The sequence below is a fragment of the Lates calcarifer genome, linkage group LG24 (assembly GCF_001640805.2).
Source record: "Lates calcarifer isolate ASB-BC8 linkage group LG24, TLL_Latcal_v3, whole genome shotgun sequence".
In the NCBI taxonomy this organism is placed as follows: Eukaryota; Metazoa; Chordata; class Actinopteri; family Centropomidae; genus Lates; species Lates calcarifer.
The window spans coordinates 2,447,761-2,472,104 of record NC_066856.1 but is presented as its reverse complement, the minus strand read 5'-3'; the positions used below and the strand labels follow the sequence as shown (position 1 = coordinate 2,472,104).

At 40.6% G+C, this 24,344-nt stretch overlaps 1 protein-coding gene across 1 annotated transcript in view; it reads right to left on the bottom strand.

The window, feature by feature from the left end:
- LOC108898296 (partitioning defective 3 homolog) overlaps positions 1–24,344 on the bottom strand; it is a 310,889-nt gene that overhangs the window by 188,007 nt on the left and 98,538 nt on the right. The window contains exon 3 of the mRNA XM_018698248.2: positions 20,148–20,325. Coding sequence (XP_018553764.1) covers positions 20,148–20,325 — 178 coding nt within the window. The remainder of the gene's footprint in view (positions 1–20,147; positions 20,326–24,344) is intronic.

Sequence of the window (24,344 nt, the reverse complement as noted above, 5' to 3'; positions counted from 1 at the left end):
GACATTCAGTGAAGGTGATTGTATATGGTTGTTTTGTATATATATGTGGCCTCGGGTACAGCAGCCAAGTATGTAGCCCTTTATAGAGTAGCCTATAGGACACTAGCCCACCTCAAGGGAATGCAGTCATTTCAATATTATCAGTTAGACCTGTGCTTTTCCTGCTATCACATGCAGAAATGTCTGCTGTGAAAAAAAGTGTAATGACATTTGCCATTTTATTAACTCAAATCATCACTTACTTTAACTTTGTGTTTCAGTTATCTAACCCTAATTCATTATTCATCATTTACTTGCCATAGCCAAATTCATTCCCTAACCTAGATCATTCAAAAGAAAAAAATTAAAAACATTCACACTGGGTGTAAATTTTTTTGTCACATAATGTACAGTTTCCAATATCATCTGATATTGGCTTGTCTGGTGACATGGCTGTGCACTGAACAGCAATCCACAGGGCAAGATAGCTGTTTGCACCACAGAGCCTTGCAATGATGTCTTTTGGTCAGTGATGCTGACTTGTTTCATTACTTTGACAATAGTTTAATGGTGATTAAACCACATGTGACATTAAGCATAAATGCTAATTACTACTAGTCATTAAGTTTAAGCTGTATGTTATAAAACCCCTCTCAATGTTGCCAACTTTAGTGCTGAGTTTCAAAGGTTTCAGTCTCACCTCCAAAACTTCCAGCATGGGCTGATGCCAATACAGAAACATTTGCAACACTGGCCTGTTATAGAGTGTCGTCACTACCTCACTACCTTTTCTAAGTAACTTGAGTTAATAAAATTAAATTTCTCGTGAGGGAACTAGGTTTCTATTTTGACTGCTCTGCTGACACAGACCATGCTGACATAACACACCAGCAGCTTTTAATATATTTTGTATTCCTCTGTTACAAATGTGTTTCATTTATTTTGGCCATTGTCTGTAGGTTTCAAGGAGGTTGGGAATCTAGCAAGGAAACCACAGCTAGCAGCCAGACAGCCAGTCGCTGTACTTTTACTCTTAAATTAGGTTGAGGATTCAATAATGGCATTTAATAGACTTTGCCCCCTCTCTGTGACGGCTGGTTCACGTCCAGTTCACGTCCAGTTCAGGGCTCTAATGACGTTCACCTCAGACAGCGGGGGTAATTAACATCCGGAATTACCCTACATGACCGGCTTAGAGATGACACACTCACACAAATATAGGATGACAGGGAGAGAGTGATATCCTCCAAGATGGAGAAAATATCAGAAGAAAACCAAGAAATTAGTTTAAAAAGTTTTTAAAAAGCTCAAAGATAAATGTGAATCCCTGAATCAAACCTCCATTTATCTGTATTTTTCCCATTAAAATGAGCCTTTTTATTATCATTTTATATTATACTATATTAAGTCTTAAGTTTTGTTTTTGGTGTATGTGTGTGTGTGTGGACAGGAGGTTACACAAGATATTTATTGTGGATTAAAAGCCTTGGTGAATTTCCCAGAATATCTCAAGGCTCAGCTCTTACTGGACGTTTATCTGGGTCTTTGGAAACCATGACAACATCGATCTTGCTTTATGCAACATGATTGCTTCCAGATGCTAACAGACTAAGATGTCCATTGTTATGGACTAATCATTAATTTGTATTATTTGAAAATATGCTTATCTAAAATTCAGATAAAATAACTGAATTAAATTAAAATGCTGCAGATAACAAAAGGTTGGGAGAGCCTGGGGGCTATTTCTGTAAGAGACGCAGGATTATGTTAAGTGTTGATACACCGCATGATACAATCTCGAAGATATCATTTAATTTGAAATTTATAAAATACTAGATTAGGCAGTTCTGCTTTCCAGTTTCATCAGATAATCTTACGATTGCTGATCATGCTTTCCCTTTAAAATTACAAAATCTCACAGAAACGCATGAGTGAGTTTTATAAAGGATTTACTTTGTGTGAAGGAGAAAACATGTCCTCTGACCCTCTTTGCACTTCAGGTCTATGCTCACACATCAACTAATAATGTCTGACTGTTTTACAATGCCACTGGCATCTTAACGTTGAAAGGATTCCCATTCAGTGAGGTCCTCTGTTTAATAACATGCTGATCCATCACCGGTACAAATCCCTACAGATTAACATATGATAAATAAGAGAGTTGTTAACGAGTGTGTGCTTGTTTGTGTGTTCACTGTTTAGAAGGTCACAATATGAAGATTCTCTCCACTCCCCATTCTCCCTGACCAATATTCCTCTACTTAATTTGGGATGGGATTATCCCGGCAGTCCAAAGGGTTTGGTTGGTCCCACGTTTAATAACCAGAGCTGCCACTTCAGACCAGGCCAGCCATCGATCCAGGCTGAAGAGGGAGCGAGACCACTGGGGGGTGGTGGGATGGTGGTGGCTAATAAAACGAGGCCCTAATCCAGCCCCTGTAGTGAGGGATTATGGCCAGGGCGCAGGGTCATAGAGATGTACACACACTACAATTCACCGCAGGGAGAGGTCAGACTCTCCCGCGGCTATTACCTCGTATTGCTTTGTCCTTTATTTATCTTTCACACTCACCTTGTTTGGAGGAGAAATATATTAGCTTGAATGAATCACTATGGATAAAAGCATTGTCCATATACACACAGTCAATATTAAAGTAATTTATCTTAGAGATCACATAATCTTAGAAAGCCTGAGTACTGAAGGTTACTCAGTTTGATTCTGGGTCTACAGTCCAGGCACAGCTACTGATGTTTGCTATTTTTATGGCCAAAGGACCTGCAAACAGTTTGACATAGGAAGGAACAAACTGTGAGCAGATGTGGTGGACCTTGCTTCAAAAGCACTGCTGTCAGCCAGTAATGAAAATAAAACCAGTAAATGACTTGTCCAGAATGTCAACCAGCTATAGATGAGTTTAGTGATCTCTTGTAAAAGTGTGAACATTTTAGTGTTCATCCAAACACTGTCTTCAGTTCTAGTGCTGCACAGAAAAAAGCCAATAACAATAAACTAAACTGAACTAGACACTGTATGTCTTAAACCAATCAGCAAATGTTTAAACGATGATGTATCTTAGCATCTCCTGCAACACTTTTTTTATGTGTTACAGATTTGAAATGGAACATGATTGTGGCATATAGATGGCATAATTTCCACCAAATAATTTTTTAGGTAAAAATGTCTTTCCAGTGTAAAATTCCAAAGTAAACACCACTGACAGTCCAGAAAACAGTGTTTTGGTCCAGTCTGGAACAGAAAGGCTTCCTGATGTTGGCTGAGAAAAGATAAATGTCACATATTGTCAGGTCCATTTTAAATAACGCCCATCTCAAGCCAAGTGCTTGTCGGACAAAAACATTAGGAGACACTATCATTTATCCCTGACAAGACCCTATTCCTCTTTATGAATGAGATGGTGTTAGAGGGAACCCACTCAGACAGCACTATTCTTTTAGAGGCCTTTCAGATCTTCCTGATGCTTCTTTGTTGTTCTGCTGTCCCTGGTAGATTTAAATGATGGTATAATGAAAAAGTACATTCCCCCCATGAGATGATGTAAAGTGACATGCTTATTATATATGTTTTACTGACTGATGTTAGAAATGAGAAAGCTACTGTGATGAACAAGACAATGTGAGGGAGTCCAGAGGAGCATTTTATTCATTTTTAAGTCATATTATTATTAGGTTGTTATATGGTGTCAATATGCCACACCACAAAAACATTCACATTTTTTAAAAGTACATCCACCTCACTTCACTTCCCCACATTTTCCTCATGTGGCTCAAATAATGCAGCAAAATCAACTTCCAACTTAGTGGTGACAGAGATGGGGGTCAGCTCTAATGTATTAGCTGTGGAAGTTTCCAATCACTGAAATGGCATGAAGTGCAGAAATAGGGTATGTAGTATACCTGGAGAAGAGGGAGTGGCCTTTCGTCCTGACTGGCTGCCAACTCAGGGTAGTGGAGCTAATGCCTCAGCATACTGATAAGGCTATGGAGAGGACACACTAAGGATATACTTTGTATTAGTGTGAGTGTTGTGTTCACGTTTTTTCTGGTCTTACAATGACTTAATAACCACATAGGGGTATAAAATTAACTCATCAGTTACACAAGAAACTACTTCAGAGTTAGTTTGTTTTGTTAAACTGACATACTGTGGGCAGATTATAATGATTTGGGTGAGACAGGTTTTATGTTCTCTGTCTCCAAGGCAACAAGTGAATATAGTTAAGAATTGGCTTTTGGGCAGTCAAAATAACATCCCAGCATTCAAGTGCAGATGACATTAGAGGTTACTTAACATGTGCTGTCTTACTTGAATCCTGAGTAATCAAACCAAGAGACGTAGAAATTCAGGCTGCTTTCAAATTCACATGATAACACTTTTAAAACCATTAAAAAACACATCAGGTTTTAGTGTCATGCCTTCAGAATAAGAGAATGAGCTTTTTTATTGGTCTGCCATTTTTGTTCTGATGTTCAATCATACAAGTAGAAATCCACTGTAAAAGAAGATACGTCCGTTCCCTCTCGTCAGATTCAGGGTTTTCATGACTTGGGGTACTTTTTTGTTGCCTGGAACACCATTTGCTCCAATATCACTGATATACCTGACACCTGAGCATATGACATTGCCAGTATGTCAAAAAAGAGAAAATTTTATCTGTTGAATAAAAACAAAACCACACAGGGTTCATAACTGCAGTTTTGTGGATTCAAACTGTCAAGATGATGTTGCAGCAGTTTGTCATCAGCTGTCAAAAGAAATACACCTTCTTTTACATCACTGATTAGGGTGTGACCAGAAGAACATTCTTGGGAGTTTGACCCATAAAGAGCAGAACAACAGCCATTTGTTTTCCTCAGTGTCTCTGTGTGGATTTACCCTTTATTCAGAATATGAGAGGTGGCATTAGGAAAACTAGGTACACTCATACAATTACACCATAACATCTGCAGTGCACTGAGCATTACAGATAATAACATACTATAATGCATCCATGGGTGGAATTTTCCTGTACAGTAAGATGTGGGTTAAAGGTTATGGAGAAAATGAAGTCAGGTCTTCAGCAGAATTTGAACACAAATGTGTGTATACAGTAAGCAAACAGGCACTATTAGCCGACCAGGGATGAAGGCTGTCTGGTGGGTGAATTGGGTATTTTCTCTTGTGGCCTTCTGGCTCTGGCATACTCTGAGTCTTTGCTTTCACATCAAACTGATTTAAATATAAATGCCATGCAACCACGGCTTCATGAAATGTCTAAAAGCTATTTTTTTCTGGGCTACTTTGAATACTTCAAGCCCGGGCCAGTTCAATGTCTGAATAAATTATGGCACTGAGCCATTTTAACTCTCTCTCCAACCACTGCCTACATATTGATGTCCCTTGTGTGTGGTGAAGGGGATTTCCACTGAATACACCCTGACCTGAATCATCCACAGGGGGACAAAAGGTTCCATTCTGGGGGGGAGCAAGACAGTTCTGGAGTGGTGGGAACCAGGAGTGTGGAGAAAGAGATGAAATATGTATTAGACTTAAATAGGCTGCTGGTCAACTGAAGGCTAAATAAGGTTGAGAGTACCACTCAGAGTGCTCCTGTGAAGTGTTTAGCAAACTCTAATCTGATGTCATGTCAAAAAGAGAGATGAGACAAACATCAAATGTTGACCTTTACGAAGAGTGGAAGATGAAATCCAACAGATGGATGGATGGAAGAACACTTTAAAGCAAAGGGGCAGTTATGAAAACACAAACCCTACTTGGCTTTAGAGCTAAGTACCCTAGTGTCTATACATTGTGTGTACATGTGCATGTCTGCTTCTCTATGTGTATGTTCTTTGTGAAATATGTTAGCATTTTGTAGCTGCTTGTGACCAAAACATGGTAACAGGACAGGGAGTCTCAACTAGCTTCTCTTTTATTTCACTTTCAATCTAGATCAAAAGCTTAGAGACAAAATAAATCAATACACTTGTTTTGGCAAGGCATGATAAAACTTTCTCTTTGCACCATTCAGCTGGGTCATACACAAAAAAAAATACTTGACCTGACTTTGTCCTCCATTCTGTTTACAGGTTCTATGGCAAAGTTCTTCATACAGCAGTGGCTTTTAGCTTAAAATATCAGTTGACTAGTTGTGTAGCTTCTAAAGGAAAGAAACTGGTGGTCTGCGTCATTCCCTTTGTTTTTCCCTTCAATAGGTATGTTACCATGTATCCAGAAAGTCATAACTCAGTTCAGAATTAGTCCCGTCTTCAATGACACACATTCAGTTAGTTTTGGTGTTGGTATGATGTCCTGTCACAGTCCCTGTGTCAAAGACTAAGGCAGGAGAGAGCTGGATTCCCACAGGGTTGCTGAGTCAACCATCCTGTTTTCATTTTGAACAAAAAATAGAGAGACAGAGACAGATTCTTTTCTCCTGACAGAAAGACAATACGGACTATTTACTAGAGAGGAAGAGCAGAGGATTTTAACTTTCCTCAGGCCCTCGGAGATGAGGCCTCCAGCAGCAGACACCTAGACACTTCAAAAACAAAGAAGCAAAAACGCCAATGTGTAGGTGCGTGTGTATGAGTGAGTATGTGTGCTTTGCACACCGTTTACCCAGACAACTGAGATCTCCGGGGGGGGGGGTTCACTCCCCAAATCAAACCTGACTCATCTAGGTCAAGGCTCAACTCAGACTGAGACTCCAGAGAATAACACATACACAACTAGTGTATGCATGTATGTATGTTGGCATGCATGCTCATATAAGCACATAGCTGGTGTTCATGCTTATACTGTTAAACACTTAGTTAACATTTTCTTGGAAAGGTCTTGGAAACGTACGTTGGTTTGCCAACTTCACTCAGCAGATTAAACTTCGGCTTCGTATATTGATACATATTTCTTTTTTTTTTTCATTTACTTTCCTTCCACAGCAATAATAGCATATTCATCTCTACCTAACATGCTATTCCCAGAAAAATAAAATAATTTAATACAAATTGTGTTCAATAAAATGGGACTGGGAGCCCCATTACAACACCCCACTCTATCCTGACTTAGACCAGACTCATGGAGACTCCCTTCCACACCCAGGCCTCCAGGGAGCTTCTAATCAGCAAACCAAACAACCCTTGGCCAGCCTAGAAACAGGTCCACAGCAGCACCTTCCATGTAAACAGCACTTTGTGTGTTTCTCCATTATAAGTGGTACAGAGGTACAGGCTCCTGGAGAAAAGGGGCCATAAATCTTACTCAGCCTGATATGTGACCAAGTCGGTCATGATTAAAAACACCTCTCTGAAAATGTCATGAGCCAGGATTTGTAGAAGATAAAGGCCAGACCAAAGCTACCAGGCTGGTTACATTTTAGGATTCAGTTTGGCTGGCCAAACAAATTTTGACTTGCACAGAAAATATCAAAAAGCTGCCACTGCTGAGATAAATAAAGACTTCTCCCTACCTAAACCTCTTCTCACCCCTGAAAAGTAGCTTCAGTGTGGGTTATTACTTTAGTCAACATCAGGGGTGTCAGTCTGTAAAAGCTGCTATGAAAGCTGCCTCCCTGTGCTTTAAAAAGCGACTCAGCCACCCTAAACAATTTTATTAATATGGCTTCCAAATGTGCTATATAGTGTCCCATTGTAGTCTAAATGCAGCTGAAGAGGCTTTTGCACCAAAATACGAAAAACATTCTGCAGGTAAATGATGAAAGGTAGCAAACTGAACACAGCTAGCACAACATGTCCATCAGTAGCTACAATAAAAGACTTTGTGTATTGGCTTTGAGCTGTAATATGTTTACACTTGCACTTGTCATGATTATGACCAGGGTGTTACTGTCTGTCTTAGGCAGGTTGACCCTTTAACTTACTTTATACTTCTGAGTTAAGTAGTTACACTGTACCTGTGGTGGTTAAATGCATAGATTCAGAAACTACTCTACAGCTGATGTGTGCCTCCTCACAAAATGTAACTACATATCAGGGCTGCGACAACTATGGAGAAACAATATGAGGACCTCAGAACCTGTACATGTCATTTAAGACTTCACTTCAACAGTGATACGGAGACAAAAGCATTACATGCAAAGATTAACAGCCTATATCAACCACTAAAATATATTCATCCACTGTGGTCAACCATGTCCTTTCAGGATCACATAATGGAACAAAGAGTTGGCTTCTTCTTTCTCCAAACAAGCTAATTCTAAATTCTAACAGATTTAATTGTCACAGTCGATATGTGAGCGGAAACTGGAGACTGATGAGCGAGTGAATGAATTTCAGTTTCTGGCAGGTCAAACAGCATCTAAAGCATGGAGCTCATTCCACTGCAGTTTCCAGACAGCACGTACACAAAATCCATATCGCAAACATTTCAGCCGCAACAACAACTTCTTCCTCTGCTCTGAACAAAAACATCCTCACACTAGCTGCTCTTTTCAGAAAAAAGATGACAGATGCAAACTTCCACCAGACTCCCCAACTTTTTCTGGACCCTTTGATGATTTATTGAGAAAAACAGAGAGTTATTTGGTGTGTGAGATGAGAGGAGTGCTGCGGGAGGAGTGATATGGGCACTGGTGTGAGGCCTGGCTTAAATGTGTCGTTGAATGAACTGAGACATTTCTGGTTAAAAGCTGCTTGCTGGAAGCTGCCACTGAGTACATATGCTAATCTTTAAACAGCGCACACACATACAAATCTATTTCTGCTCAGATGCACACACACACACACACACACACACACACACACAACAGCATATATGAGGTCAGAGTATTTTACATGCAAAAAGTCAAACCATATCAGAGAAGCGTTCTTTCCATAACACAGAGCAGAGCGACGAAGACAAAAACAGAAGAAAAGAACTCAAGCTCAGCACTGTGAGGCTCCACAGGAAGAACTTTTATTAGGACTGCTTTAGAAACAGTGGATAGAGAATCCTTAGAAACAGATGGTAGTGTGATGTGCAGACTCTGTGTTTTGGATATGCATCACTCTGATCAGTCACGCAGTACTATGAAAGCACATGAGGTTTTCATAGAGATTTGAGGCATGAGAGGGAAGCAGGGGTTTAGAAAATCTAACTTTCTCTAGATAAGGTGTGTGAAGAACCCCTGGTTTGAACAGCACAAATAATTGGGAAACATGATGGCGCAGTGAGCAGGGAGGCTTTTCTTAAGTTTCACTGATAACGTTGATAATGGTAATATCTCCCAAAATAATACTCGGAGAGTGGTGGTTGGTTGGGAATTATATGAGAGTCACAGGGAGGCTGAGAGGTTAAAGGTGCTATGTGTAGCACTTAAACATCAGTAAATCATTACTACAGTCACTCTATGCTGCCAACAGACACCACTAGGTTAGATTTCACACAGATTTAGCTGCTTTTTGCTTTACATTTTGACAGCGGAAAATGGTTCTTTCAGTGAAAGCACAGCTTAGGATTCCAGAGTTTCTTGCAGTTGTAGATAGAGTTGGTGAAAGGTCTCAACAGTGGTTAAAAGTTTGAGTTAATCATAGCAGTCGCACAACTTGACCTCACAGTAAGGTTTTGAGAATGATGAAATATGCAAGTAACTTCTCAGCAATTGCAACAGCACTTGAAGCAATGAAGCTCTGATCATGTGCTGAAAAGCATGAACTTTTTTGGAGTTTCTTCTTTCACAGGTGTCTGGACACAAACTTCCATTTAAAAAGTTTTGAATAATCTTTGTCCTCATTCTTAAGAGTGCTGTCACACTAGGATGGAAGTTTGTTAACTATTTTATTTCTTGACACATTCAGGTTCTGGTCCTTTGGTCCTTTGACCGACCTTAAACAGGACCATGGCCCAGGTTGGTCGCAGTTCAAAATGCTGCACCAAAAGTTAGGTAGACAGTCTCTTATGTTAAAATACTACTATTACTTGTTTCACATCAGTGCTTAAGATAACTATAGGAATATTCAATAATGCAGTCATTACAATGAGTAAATACTGTATTGCAAGATCAAATATTTTGGAGTGTAAATGAAATATGTCATTTTACTAATATGTTCAGTACAAACTTGCCAGATATGTTCATTTACAACAATTCCTCATTATGTTAATGGAAACCATGATCTGGCTGTCATAAGTTAAGAGAGTGGAAATAAGTGAACAGAACATAAGGGGCTGTTTGCTTTAATTCCTTTAACCAATTTCAGTTCTATGGTCCTAAAATGTAACACATTTAAAACAACTATTTAAAATGTTACTGCAGAACTAATTCTTCCTTTTAAAAATCTTTACTGACACTCTTTCTTGAGAGAAAGCTCTCTAAAAGAAGTTAGTTTATCCCATTTCTTCTTGTATTGGAACTGCTGGCAAGGCAGCACAGATATCAGTAGTAAAGGTACAAAAAGAAGGTAGGCAACTTTTAATGTAAATGAATGTTTCTGAACCAAGGACTATTCAGCTTGCTCACAGATCAATTTGAACCCATTTTCCATTAGAAGCATGTCTCATGCCCTAAAATGACTGTGTGAGGACCACTGGATCTGCAGTCAAATGCTCTACTGCTGAGCTTTCCCCTGAACACTGTTCTCAGGCCTCACTAGAGAGATACTGTAAGTCAGCTAGTTGTGGGTTTGATCTCTGCTACTTGACTAAATTCCACATGACAAAGACAATTTGGGCCAGCAGGCTTTAGGAAGTGGTTAGGAACTCAATCCCACACGTCAACCTGCATATCCTCTGCTAGAATAAGACACTAAAAGCCAACTAGCTCCGGGGTTTTCCTGTAGCTGACCAAGTGCTGACAAGTCCATGTACAGAGTTGTAGATGAAAAGAGACTTTCCTTATGGGTAGCAATAAAGTAGTATTATTGTTAATACAGAAGTGATGCCATAACAACAAAAATCTGCAAATGATCAGCAAAAATGTAAGAAAGACTTCTCACACGACACATGATCACTAGGGAGTTTGCTGTTGTGGGGGAGTTGGTAATGTTTTCACTCACTGATTCCTGTAGGTACATGAAAGCATCTAAACACATATCAATAATTAATATACTAAATCTGTGCTAAAGATAGGGAGCAGCTTTGTTCTCATTTCCACATTCCAGAGCCAGAACTTTTAGTCCAAAATAGCAACATGTGGTTTCTAAAGATCTGTAGGGGTAGCATAAAGTAAGTCCACTGGGCAGTCACTGCACATTGTCAGATTGATTTGCCCTAAATTTTCAAATGGCTGGCAAAAACCATTCCATGAGAAAAAACAATTAATCAAGCGGGGTATGCAAAAATGTTTTAGCTTTCATCAAAGCTATGACTGCAAGCCAAAGTAAGTACTCTGAAAGTGATCATGTTTGTGGGAAGATGGGAATGTGGCAGGGGAGTTGTTCTGGGATTTCCACAGTACTTTGGGGTGGATTGTATCTTTGTGGATCTGATGAAAAACAGGGACAGTAGAGGAATGACAGACTCACTGTAACTGTGGCCAAGGAAATGCATCTCTCTCATAAGTAAGCTAGGACCGGTTTCATCATTATTCATGAACCTTCACACACACTCATTTTACTGTTTTAACTCAATGGACTTTACTGCATTATGTGTTACTTGGTGAGTTACTTGGTGAGTATTTCTCTGTTATAACAATTAACCTGCACTGTCTGTTTGCATGTACACAACAATGCTTCCATGTTGTCTGCATGTCTGCATTAGCATGTGTGAATAAATGCCTGTCTGCCTACATGTTATGCACATGTAGAAACATACATGTGTGTCTAACCACATGTAGCTGCTAGTAAGTGCCTGCATATTCCTATGACTGTTCCCTCACATGTGCTTTACAGCAGACAAACGTCACAGTGACCTCCCCGTGGAAGACAATGAAACAGATCGGTGCAGAAGCGAGAGAGGTTTTTACAAAGGGACTAATGAGGTGGGTGGAGGAGTGGAGGGGTTGTTTCCAGGTCCACTGGGATGAGGAGCCTAGAGACAAAGAAATACTAAACACCCCATGATCCTTTGAGGACTTATCATACCAAGACCAGGAGGCATTGCCCTTGGCCAACTGTGACCCTCTTTTGACACATCATACACAATGTAAATGAACCACATAGACAGAGGCAAGGCATAAAGGTGGGCTTACTATTAGCATTGTTGTTCATTTATAGTTAAACCATTTAACGGAAATTTTTTGATAATTTGTGAAAGCTTGAGTAATTATGGTCATTATGCTGAGGTATAATCACTGTAATTATCGTAAGTGATAGAGTGATGCATCAAGTCTAATGTATTTTTTTCTTTTCTCATATTTGCGTTCTTTGTTTGAATGTTCCACATTTTTGTTTTTGTAAAGAATTACTCGTTAAGCACACACGTTAGTGGAACTTCAGATGTGCAGTAAACATCATGTTCTTTTGTGTTGTTGTTGTTGTTGTTTGTTTGTTTTTTGGGAGGGGATTAAAATTGAAAGTTTGTACTTAAGCAAATCTGTTTCTGATAAATAGTTATGCCAATAAAGTGCTGACTGAAACTACAAATACATTTCTCTTCCTGTTGTTCTTTTTGGCCAGGTGGAGGGAAACTAAAAAGAAAGCAGAAGAATTTTGGAGTAAAAAGGAGGGAGAAAAATGAGACCAGTGTAATCATTTTAAGTTTAATGATTCTCTTTCTGTTGAATTTACAAAGAAGCTTCAGTAAGGGCTACAGTGACTTAGCAACTCCTCAAATCAACTCAGCATTTGTTGAAGAACCAGAAAGTAAATCTGTTCATTAATGACTCAAAAGGCAACTACTGAGGACCTCAAACTTTGATTAAGTTTATTAAATTCTTGTTACAATTTAAAAATCTGAAGGGCCTTTTTGTAACTTGGCATTACAGGCACTTTGTGATATTTTAGTGGTCACAAATGAGAAAAAGATAATGTGACCGCCTACTCTTTCTTCGTCTCTGTCAAAAACTAGATGAAGGAAGGTCAGATGATGCTGCCAACACTTCCTGCCTCTGGAAAGTCTCATCCCCCAAGTTATCACTCAAAACAGTGCCATTATGAACACAATTTATCTCAACACTACATAAATATGTTGGCGTTTACATAGTGGATAAACTGTGGATAGACAAGAGTCAAGTGAGAAGTCAGAAGTGGACAAAGATGCCATCTTTCAGATCACAACAGGCAGACACATAATTCTGCTAAATGTCCTTCTGCTAAGTGTCTTTGGTACTGAGATGACAGCAGCGTCAGTGCAAACAAACTTTGGCTCCCTTCCCATGCTCCCTGTCATGCAGTTATGGCCAGTCACCATTTGAGTCTAGTTCTGCATGTCAGAAAGTGTAAATGACTTTATTTCACAATCAAGACCCCAGTGCTCCTGTGTTGGTTTAAGTGCGACACAAGTGACCTGCAAAACTGCTCTCAGCCCAGCTCAGGAAGTAATAAAGCAGTCAGCGAACTCACACACACACACACACACACACACACACACACACAACTGCACATGATTCAGCTGTCTAGCTACAGCTTTATTGGGATCCTAGTAGATGTAATAATAAGAATAATACTGGTAGCACATTCCCAGTGGTGCTGAGCGGAGAGATTTTGACCACTCCAAGCACTTCACACTTCATTACCAAAACACTGTCTTCACCATTTAACAGTGCCGGCCGTTGCAATAATTACCTATAATAAGCCCTGGATGATATTATGACAGTATGAGTGTTTTTATGACTAATATTCCCAGTGACTGTGAAATGAACGCCCACTCCTCAGCAGTTTAAAGACCCACCCTGGGCACTGCCCCTCCCTCCACTCCCTGTACAAGCGTGAGTATGATTAAGAGTTGACATAACTAATAGCCTCTCCACTAACTCAGGTAGAGGAAGGCAGTTCAGATTCTCATGAGGACCTGTGGGTTTAAAAGTGCTTTCAGATTGCTAATGATGAGCATGCTATCTCAACATCCTCACTGCTGAGTGCATACTCAACTCTGTAGCTACATTGAGAGGTGTTATGCACAGTTGGAGTGGCTGTGGTTTGTTGATGAATAAGGGCTGAGTAGATGTATGAGGGACCACCATAACATAACCACAGAATGCGTTAGTGGTTTAAGATTCTGGGCATGAACTTGAACAATGATTCATGCAACATGTCTTCATTCAATACCCTCTTTTATATTCCTACATAGGTAACAACTGTGAATCTTGGAAATTCATATTTAGAAATTCATTGGAGTAATAGTGCTTTACTTACACAGACACTTTTAACACTGGGGAACAAATCACTGGAGAGGATATAATACATAACTGTAGACTTTTTATTTTTTTGTTGAATCACAGATAAATAGATGTTCAGTTCCTGCTCAGTGTTAACTGAGGATATAAGCCTCTCATGAGTGTTTCAGGATTCTGGATAGTGTCATGGCACTGCAGAGGAGGAGGAGAGAAGCAGAGTCCTTAAGAAGGCTATTTCATCACCACTACCCAAAGCCACAAATAAAAGAGAGAAAGAAAAAGAAACAAGAGAAAAGCGCAACAGTCAAAAAATGTTGTGTGTTCTTGGTAATTCCATTGCCTGTACTGATAAAACTCAGTGAGGAATGGAGGATGTTTTATACATTCATTTTGCCTCGTACTTTTGTTTTTGTAGAAACCAGAGGTAGGTGGTAGGGCCGGGTAGAACTACTTCACTGCTAATTTTGCTGTTATATGACACCTTGTAGGCTGTTAGCCAACAGTCCATGAACCCAAAACTGGATTACAAACAAGCCCCCGAGGGAACCCAGAGGTTCACGGTACTGTGTATTGTTTGACCCTTGTAGAGGTTACCACAAAGAAACCCCTCAGTATGACACAAAAGCAAAGTTTGCAGTGGGATGCACAGACTGGTACAAGTGAGAATAACTGTTCAATGCAACCAGTAGCACCATGGATTGTAATAAAGCATTATCACAGGTAGACTCAAAGCGGAGAACAAATAATGCTACATTTCTTTGACAATCAGTCAGTTGTCCCATGCATTGATTTAGTAACATTTCCCACAGCACGATTCTAAGAACTAAGGGAGAGAGAGGAGGAGGAGGAAGAGAGGGATAGACAGAGATGACGTGAGATGGGTAACGATCAGACAGGACCAATCAGCAGATGCACACTGCCACCGTTATCAACTCTGTGGTTCCTGCGATATCTCAGCCCCTAGATCATCCTGCATCACCTGCTCACCACTGAAGTGAGAGATTGAAGAGGTAGTTTTGGACCAGAGACAGTTAGAGAGAGAGGGTAGATGAGAGAGATAAGTATCAGTGCCTGCTATCAGACTTAGCTGCATGTGGTTCCAAACCTAAACCTGGCAGTTTATCTATAATGGGCAATCACTGCCTTTGGAAGGCACCCAAACCCACTAGAGAGCCCCAATGGAGGGGTAGTCCGCTTCTTAAGGATTACATCTGAGATGGAGCTCTCAAAAAGAAAAAAAAAAAATGCTGAAAGAATGCACTCTCAGAACAAGGGCCTATGAAAAATGTCTGAGCAACTTTGTGTTTTTTATAAGTGTTGTGGGCCATTTTAGAATCATGCTGGCCTTCATGTTGGTCAATGTGAACTACGTGTATTTATACTGTGCATTGAAAGTGTCACTGTGCATCTCCTCTGCTGTAGTGACTTTTATATGGCCTTGGCTGACAGCAGGGAGCCTGCTCAGTGGCAGACTACTAAGCCAAATTGATTAGATGAAGGCCCTCCTCTTCTAAGGTGTCCACACTTTCTCCCCCACAGGCAATCTCTCTAATGGCTTCCCAGCAACCCTGTCACCGCAGAGCTTCTAGGACCGAGGAAGCAGAGATTCAAGGACCACAGGAGCAGGTCAGTGAAAGAATGTACAATGCACCACATTGGTCTTCTTTAGGAATAGAAGCGCCAGAAGGCAAGTTTGACTTGTCTGGTGTTGAAAGTTGTAAAAGGGGTCACACTATAAAAGCCAAAATGACAAGTTATCTGTAGGTATTTCAGTTTGATCTGTACATCAGCAGGGGGTCAATCTTAAAAGTATCACTGCAATCACTATGATCTTCTGTTCGTGTCTTAAAGCCATTTCAGATCAATGTCAGTGTAGTTTTAACCTCTGTCAATAGCACTTGAACTTCACCATTTCCTGATAGTGTACCCTGAACAATTGCAATTCAGCCTCTATAAAATCCTAGGAACAGAAATCCTCACAGTAAAGAACAATCACATGAAGTAGTAATCTATGAAATCAAGGAAGACTCATCAGTGGCAAAGTCGATAGCCAAAATAGTTCATGTGATCTGTTGAATACTCCTTCACACTGATCCTTCGGTATGTTCCATAGGCTCTAAACATATGAAGTCACTGCCTGGATTCAACACTGTAGACAGCATGATGCTTTAGAGAGTAGACCCCGGTTTACACACTGACTGCTTACTTAAACTTCAGGCTCTGAATTCTGATCTTATAACTGTGACCTCCCAGTTATGACTATGACAGTGATTGGACACTGGTAACTGAATTATGACTGCCACATTAACAAAGTACCTTTTACATGTGTTAATTCCTGTTTGTCCATGGGTGAAACAGGCAGGGAAGCGAAGCCATCACTGGTGGACGTTCTCAGTTATCAGAGCTGAACTCTAATATTTTTATTTCATTTAAACTAAACACAAACAGTCCCAACAAATGGAAACCTGGCCGCCAGTAATATAACGTCTTGGGTCAAAAAAGGGATCCCAGTAAAACTCTTTGAGCAACAAAGAACAGAACATTCAATTTCGAAGCTATAAGCACCATTAAGATCCGGCGTTAATTTAAAGTTTCAGACATTTTCTCTTACTTCTGAAAGATTAGAATGTAGTGGTGGGTAGAGGCACAGGCAGCTCCGGCATCCGTATAATTACGGGAAAATTACATTCATTATTGTAATTTACATCTCATCTCCAATCCAATTATTAGCAGTTTGACCTGCACAGGCACATGTTAGCACGAAAATCTAAAATGGGTTCCCAAGGCGGAGGCAAAGGAGGGATGGAGGACAGAAAGAAAGCAGGAGGGAGAGTTTGGGACTTTGGGAGTTGTAGGAGGAGAGAAAACAATCAATATAGCTCTAAAAGATGATGATTTTAAATAGCCATAATTCTCTGCCTCAGAGCACAGCTGCCAAGGGCGCCGCTGCTACACTTTGATGTCTGATGTGCAATATTGCTGCCAGTAATTTGCTCATCTGCATCTCTGGAGGGACCATCCACTGTCTGTCTTGTTCATCTGCCTGACTGTGGTGTGATATATGTGATGCCAGTCAGTCTGTCTGTCTGTCTGCCTGCTTGTCTGGCTGTCTCTCCATCTCTTAAAAATCTTATTCACTATACACATATACAACTTTAGAAGTACTTTTGAGTGGAAATAGGATCTTGTAAGTGGGTAAGAGTCAGTCTGCATTATACACAAGCTCCAGGGAACAAACAATGCAATCTCACTTGTATCTTGTTGGTAATACTGCCTTTATGTAAACTACCTCAAAACAAAACAATCATTGACCTTACCTGTATGACTGCCTCACTCAGGTCCAACCTACAGTCTCTCTTTCATACCCATTTTCTTCACTGTCATTATCTCCAAGAAATTGCTAAAGATATACCCATCACCATGGCAGAGGCAGTGTGTAGGAAGCAGTCCGTTCTTCTGCTTTGCAGCAATCTAGTCATTGTATTTCTTGAATAAAAGATGCACAATTCATAGGCTATGCAAGGAGCAGGCTTAGAAGTGTGTGTTTGTGTGGGTGGGTAAGACAGAGCTTTCATAAGCTCTCCGTTGTGGCATTAGAATAAAAAAACGTGTGGCATGACATGCTTGCCAGTATGAAAAAAAATCAAGTCCAAATATGAGCTAAAAATCAAACAATTCTTTAACCTTATTTTCATGGTTTCACAGCTTTTGTTTGGAGGTCAGAGATCAGGTCAGAGATCAGGCTAGCCCTTTACTATGGAGTATGGACTTTAACTCCATATGAAGTCACATTCAGACCTTTGGGGGACAGCAGGAAGGTATCAATAAGTGCACTGCCACACTTCACCATTCATTGCCAAACATTCATCACCACAGAGATGAGAGATTCTTTGCTTGTTCAGCTTGTTAGCATATAGTAACAACTCAACACAAAAATGTGACATCAAATAAATACTACTTGGTCTTCTCTAGTTGATGTGAGTGTGGAAATAGGAGTAAGACAAATAAAATGAATTAAAACTACCATGAAAAGGCAGATTTTGGGTGTTGTTATAGGTTCCAAAATTATATTCTTCAAGTAGCTTGCTTACTTCTGAAAAACTAGAATTTAGTGGTGATGTTTCCCAGTGTTTCCCCTGACCTGCTGTTGGGGATTTTTTTTGCCCTCTCTCACTCTCACTACACACAACATAGCTTGAGACAACTCTTAATAAGGTGAACCCACCTCGCAAACACGCACCTAGATTCAGATAGGAAAGGGTGTGAGAGTAGAGGTCAAATTGGGATTGAGCCTGGGATGTATTTCCTTGTTCAAGGACATTTTAACAGGCTTTCAACACAGCCTTAAATCTAGTTTGTCCAGTGGAAGGATGGTGTTTTTAAGTCATTCTTCCACCACATATTTAAGCAGTCTTAGAAGCCATACATCAGTACTGAAGAATTTTTGTTGGTGTGGGGGATAAAAGACACCAACATATCACTAAGAAACCAAGTCCCCATTTCAAATGTTGGTTTGTTTGAAACTAGCTGTCAGCAGGTCAGATAGCTTCAAACAAACCTGCACCTCAACCTTGTGCTGTCGGTTTACTATTGGAATTGCATCATTCCTAAGAACAATTTCCATAAATCTCCACTGTCAAACAGGCAGGTTGAGAGAAGCTAGGATACGTTCTTAGGTTAGGGCAGGAGAGTAAAGTCAACTGTTCATTCATGTGCAGGTGTGTGAGCCCATGCCCGTATGTGAGCCCTGGCTCTGAAAGTCTTAGACATCCTTTGAAGTTTAAGACAGCTTTGCATCAGCTCACTGGTTCCACTTCATGGGACGTGAATATGTGGACATGAGCAACATCTGAGTCACTGACTTGTGTGTACCATTTTCTGGCTGTGTGTGCTGTGTGTGAGTTTGTGCATGTCCAACTTGCTCTGGCATGTATGCTTTTGCTCATGCAAGACTGAGTATCCAACTGTGTCTCAATTCCTTCCGTTGTCTCAGTTTCTACCTGTCTGTCTGAGTCAGTACGCTGCCATTCCCTAGACACACTGCACAGTCTTGACAGACACTCAACTCCACACAATACACCTGACGCATGTCAAGTAAAACAGACGCTGACTGGTTTGTTGTAGACTAGAAAAAGTTTACTTTGTTGCATTTTGGTATTGTTTCAGTCATGTTCACACTGTCCAGTTACAAGCAAAGCTCCAAAGCACCAAAGCTCATAAGCAAAAGTCCCAGGACTCACATGCATGAATTTATTAGACATGTTTTGACAACCTCTAAACCCTCTGTCTTTTATTCAATATTTTGACAGCCTGAGAGGTTCAAATCGATCATATAACTTTACCTAGGCTTGCTGGGATTTAACCACTCTGACCTCTTACCGCTAACATCTCTCTAACTCTAACTCTTAACATAAAGAAATTACTGAGTATGTGCATCAGTCCAGAATGTGGTTTGTCTTCAGTTCCTTTTCTTATACCTGACTTTCAAAGTTACTTAGTTTTCAGATGTCACTTTCAGGTCCCTGACCTTTAAGTCCCTGCAGTTTGAATTCCTGCTGATGGCAAAGATTACCCAGTCATTTGATAAAAGAACAGCAGAAGTCTTAAGATGCTAAGTAAGTTTTTTTTTGTTTTTAATTTAATTTAATTTCTGTTCTTCACTTCAAGCTCCCTGACAGCTCAATTACATCAATTGTAAGTTAGTTTTTATAGCACTAGGTTGTTTGTTTTCAGTTTTAAAATTTGGTTAAATTAGCATTTATTAGCATTTTTAATTTTTAATTTTACTTTTTTTTAGCAATTTCAGGATTACATGAAAAGTAAAGTTGTAGAAATTATAATTTAATGAACATAGTTGTCCCATGCGCATTAACAGTTAACACAACTTAATACCACAGTGATGATGTGTAACTGTTAACTAGCTATGAGTAGTGATATAACTCAAAATCCTATTTGTCATTGGACTCACTGGATCGCAGGGCGATGGAGTGACCTCGATCTCACTGCTGGTCTGGTAGGGCTGGAAGGCAGATGCCGAACTCATCTCACTGGCAAAGGGTTCAGGACTCTGTGTACCCGTGGAGCTGGCGCTGGTACCGTCACCTCCATTGTGGGGATCCTGTTCGTCATATACAGCTATGAGCTGGAAAGACAGGAAATAACAAGTGTATTAGTGTGTGTTTTGGGGGATGAAGAGAGACAGGAATTTTGCCAGTCTATTGGTCCCTGTGCTTCTGACTTTTCTTTGCAAATTTAAGCAAGTGTATGTGTCCCAAACACATGCAGGTGCTCATGTACTGTAGATACTGTATGTGTATAAGTATGTTTTGTAATTTCACATTCAGGTTATGTGACTCTACGCAGTACTATGCAGAAAGTGTATCGACCCAAATCACTCAGTCATGGTATAACTGGTGGTGTAACACAAACACACACACACTCTGCATCTTAACAGTCTTGCAATCTTGCAACATCTGCAGTCATGTAGTGCAGGATGTTCAGGGTTGCCAGGTTTTTGTCCCACAGCGAGCAGCTGCTCCATTCCCACAAAGGTGATACGTTGCCACGTTTCCCAGGCCAGATAGGGAGAGCTCTCCACAGCATCCAGTAATTGTCAGTCTAAAACACACTGCTCATCACTACAGCCAACTCACCCACTTAACAACAGAGAGAGAGAGAGAGACAGCCGTCTGGATTATGGTGTAGAAGAAACACTAGACTCTGTTTCCTCTTTCACCGGGGTAGAGTAAATTAGATCAGCTGCTGATTTAGGACGTACAAGTCAAGGCTTTTTCTTAGGCTCCTGGACTGACACACACACCACACAGAGAGAGAGAGAGAGAGAGAGAGAGAGAGGAGAGAGAGAGAGAGAGAGAGAGAGAGAGAGCGAACAGGCAATGAAAGCATACGACCTGCAGTAGTGGAGTGAAGATAGCAGTGCCAAGTGGTTTTCATTGCCAGCACAACCTGTTACTAAACCTCTCACAAGAAGATTAACCTCTTATTCCTTCCAAACAGAGCAATCGTACAGCAGCAGCCTGATACACACCATGCTACACAGAACAATAGTATGTATATTACAGACTTGAGATGAGTTCCTTTTTATGTCTTTGTGCTACCTGCAAATCTATTTAATGGAAGGCCATGGATGTGGAGGGAGCAACCAACAAAGAAAGCATTAGTCGCCACTGGGAGCAAACAGCCTTTGTGTATCCTGCATCGTATTTGTGTGAGGGTAAAAATAGCACAACTGTTTTTCGATGTATTTGCTGTTTTTCATCACCCCAACACAAGGAAATCTGCATATAAACAAGTTTAGAAGCCCCTGCTCTTCTTTTTTTATTTAATTCATATGCAGAGGATGATGGGGGTATGTGTGTGTGTTTGTGTATCAGCATCTGAATTTATGCCTTTCTGTGAGCATGCCCATGTGGTTTACCGTTGGTGTAATTCACAGCAACATCTCTCACGCTGGCTTTGTGCAATTAAAGAAGACTGCTTTTTTTTTTTTCCCTAAGATGATTCCTCGCATCCCAATGACATCTTTGAGACATACTCTCTCGGTGAAAGCTTCACCCATTTCACTCCAATCACGTTCCATTGCGATCTTGAAATTATATTCCTCAGGTTGTAAGGGTTTATCAAAAATTTGCTTGGTGCACCAGAGAGGCAATCAGAAAGAAGAGATATCTGGTGCTACAAAATAAGAAGGCTGTAATATAAGACATCAGGCAGTTTGAGGAGGTGATTTGCTGCACATTTTCTAAATGCAAATGTCTTAAGATATGTAAAGATACTTTGCTTTGTGTAATGGCAAACACAGTTAATAAGCTAAATGAGAATAAATACTGACCAAGTTCTTTACAAGATGTTAAAACTTATTTCTGATACTGAAACTGCACTTGTTTGAAGGATGAAATTCTGTATACATTTGTGAGTGATGACGATGACTAAAACAACTATGTGAAGATGCCGCGGTGGCTATGAACGCAGACGAGAGAGAAAGGCTGTCCCCAGAGAGATTTACACTGCTCGAGTGTATGGGCGAGCCAATGAATCATTAGTGACAAAGTAATCAGGCCTCCCATTCATATGTTGGTGGAGTATTTAGCAACCTGACAAGCCCTCTGCCTGCCAGCTGTCCATTTAGAGAAGTGGTGAATACTGTTGTTGGTGTCGCTGCAAAGCGTGATTCATTTTTAAATACATTCCAAATCCCCCTAATTAGGTCCACTTTGTTATGCCGTGCATCCTTTCACCAGACACTCTCAAGCACTCTCTGGGTATCTGACATGTACAGCTAAAATCATACACACACCCTCCATTTCATAATCAAATGGGCCCGCATTTATCCCGCATTCAATATTGATGGGCTCTTGAAAGTGTTTGTTCGTCCCCTAAACCCAAAGAGACATGAAAAGTTCCCACTGTTCAGAAATCTGAGGGCCTTTCTTGTAAGACAGCAAACTTCCTCTGAGTCGTCCAACTCAGAAACCCAGACAGAAAAGGGATGATTAGCTGATTTCTGTTTTCATGATTGCCTCTTTGTTCTGTCTGTTCTTGATCAGTTAAGGTTTACATGACATGTAGATTCAATTAATCCCCAAAGTTAAGAACATAATATGGTACAGTTTAATTTAAAACAGCTTTGGAAAGTATTTTGAACGTATATATGAAAGAAATGGGCAGCAGGCCCATATCAAACTTTTAGCACTGATGCATATCATATTGTCAGTCTACGGTGAGTATTTCACCAACCAAAATTAGTTTAGTTAGTTAGTTTCTGGATTCCAAGTAAGTGTGTTTATCTACCTGGTCCAGTTATGACACCCACTGAATTATTATTTCTGGACGTGGCAGCATTGCTTGTAGCCAGTTGTTTGGCCTGTGACCAAAACACACAAACACAGACTGAGGAAGTAGTTGAAAAGGACACAAACCTCCTTGTTTGATTTACACACTTATCATCAATACATGTCTACAGAGTGTCTTTGGAGGAGGTTGTTTTCTTTAGAGATTTGGAGCGTTACCCCATAAAGCCTCCTCATTTTGTTGCCTCTCTGAATTCCTTACATCGCCATCCTGTCCTCGGTCTGTGCTGAGGAGAAGTGGGCACATTTGGCCAGAGGGAAAACTGACGCAATTCTTGCTGTTGACGGGACAGAGCTCAAGAGGCAAAATAGCGAAAGCCATCACACAAACGCTTTCCTTCCATCTGGGAATTGGTCACAGCCACTTAGAACTGAGACGATTTCACGTTTCAATTTTTGTATTCTCACACTCTCCCCCTGTGGCTGCTGTACAGCGGGCGTCAAGTTGTATTCAGAAGTTTTTCAAAAGGAGGAAAAACTTTTTTAGTGATGCACAGACGGCGATGGCATGGCTAATTGTCAAGTAGCGTGACAGCCGAGAATGAGGATTCAGAGAGGATAGGAGGGAGGGAGGGAGGGAGGCAGTAAAAAAGGATTTTAAAGAGCCCCTGAATAACAAGATGCTATAACCTTCAATAAAACACAATGATATATCAGAACCAAAGGTAGAGAAAGAGAGATGAGACGAGGAAAGCACATGACAGGATGTGAGTTGAAGAAATGTTCCAGTTTCCAGTCTCAGGATAAACTCTGGCACAATTTGAAAAACCTATTTAGCTCCTACCTGCTTCAGTTGAGAGAAGCGAGGAGAAGAGAAGAACTGACTGAGTCTTATTTCATGGGCCTCTCTCTCTCCAGCAGGGAGCTACAACATTTCTGCTGCCTTAAGCCCCTGGAGCAAGGCTGACACTCATCCACTCTCAGCCGGTTCCACTGACTGTCACAGCAGCTGCCAATCAACCGCTATCTACCTGGAAGCCTGAGGGCTGCTGGAGAGAGGCAAGAGCAGAGGATGGAGAGGCGTGATGATGAAGGGGTGAGACGAGGCGGAGGAGAGGAGAAGAAGCAAAAGGAAAGAGAGAGAGAAAGTCGGATGAGGCAGGGCATTCTTTGCAGCCTAGGTACAGGCTGTATTTGGGATTCAGCATTTCCATATCTGTAACGGAGCGAGCAGGGAGACAGGGCACCGAAAAACAGAATCTCAGGGATGCTTTCATGTTGGCCTCCTTTGATCTCCTTCTGGCTTTTGGCAGCAAGAGTGCGGTAGAAGAAGAGATAGCAAGGAAGCAGC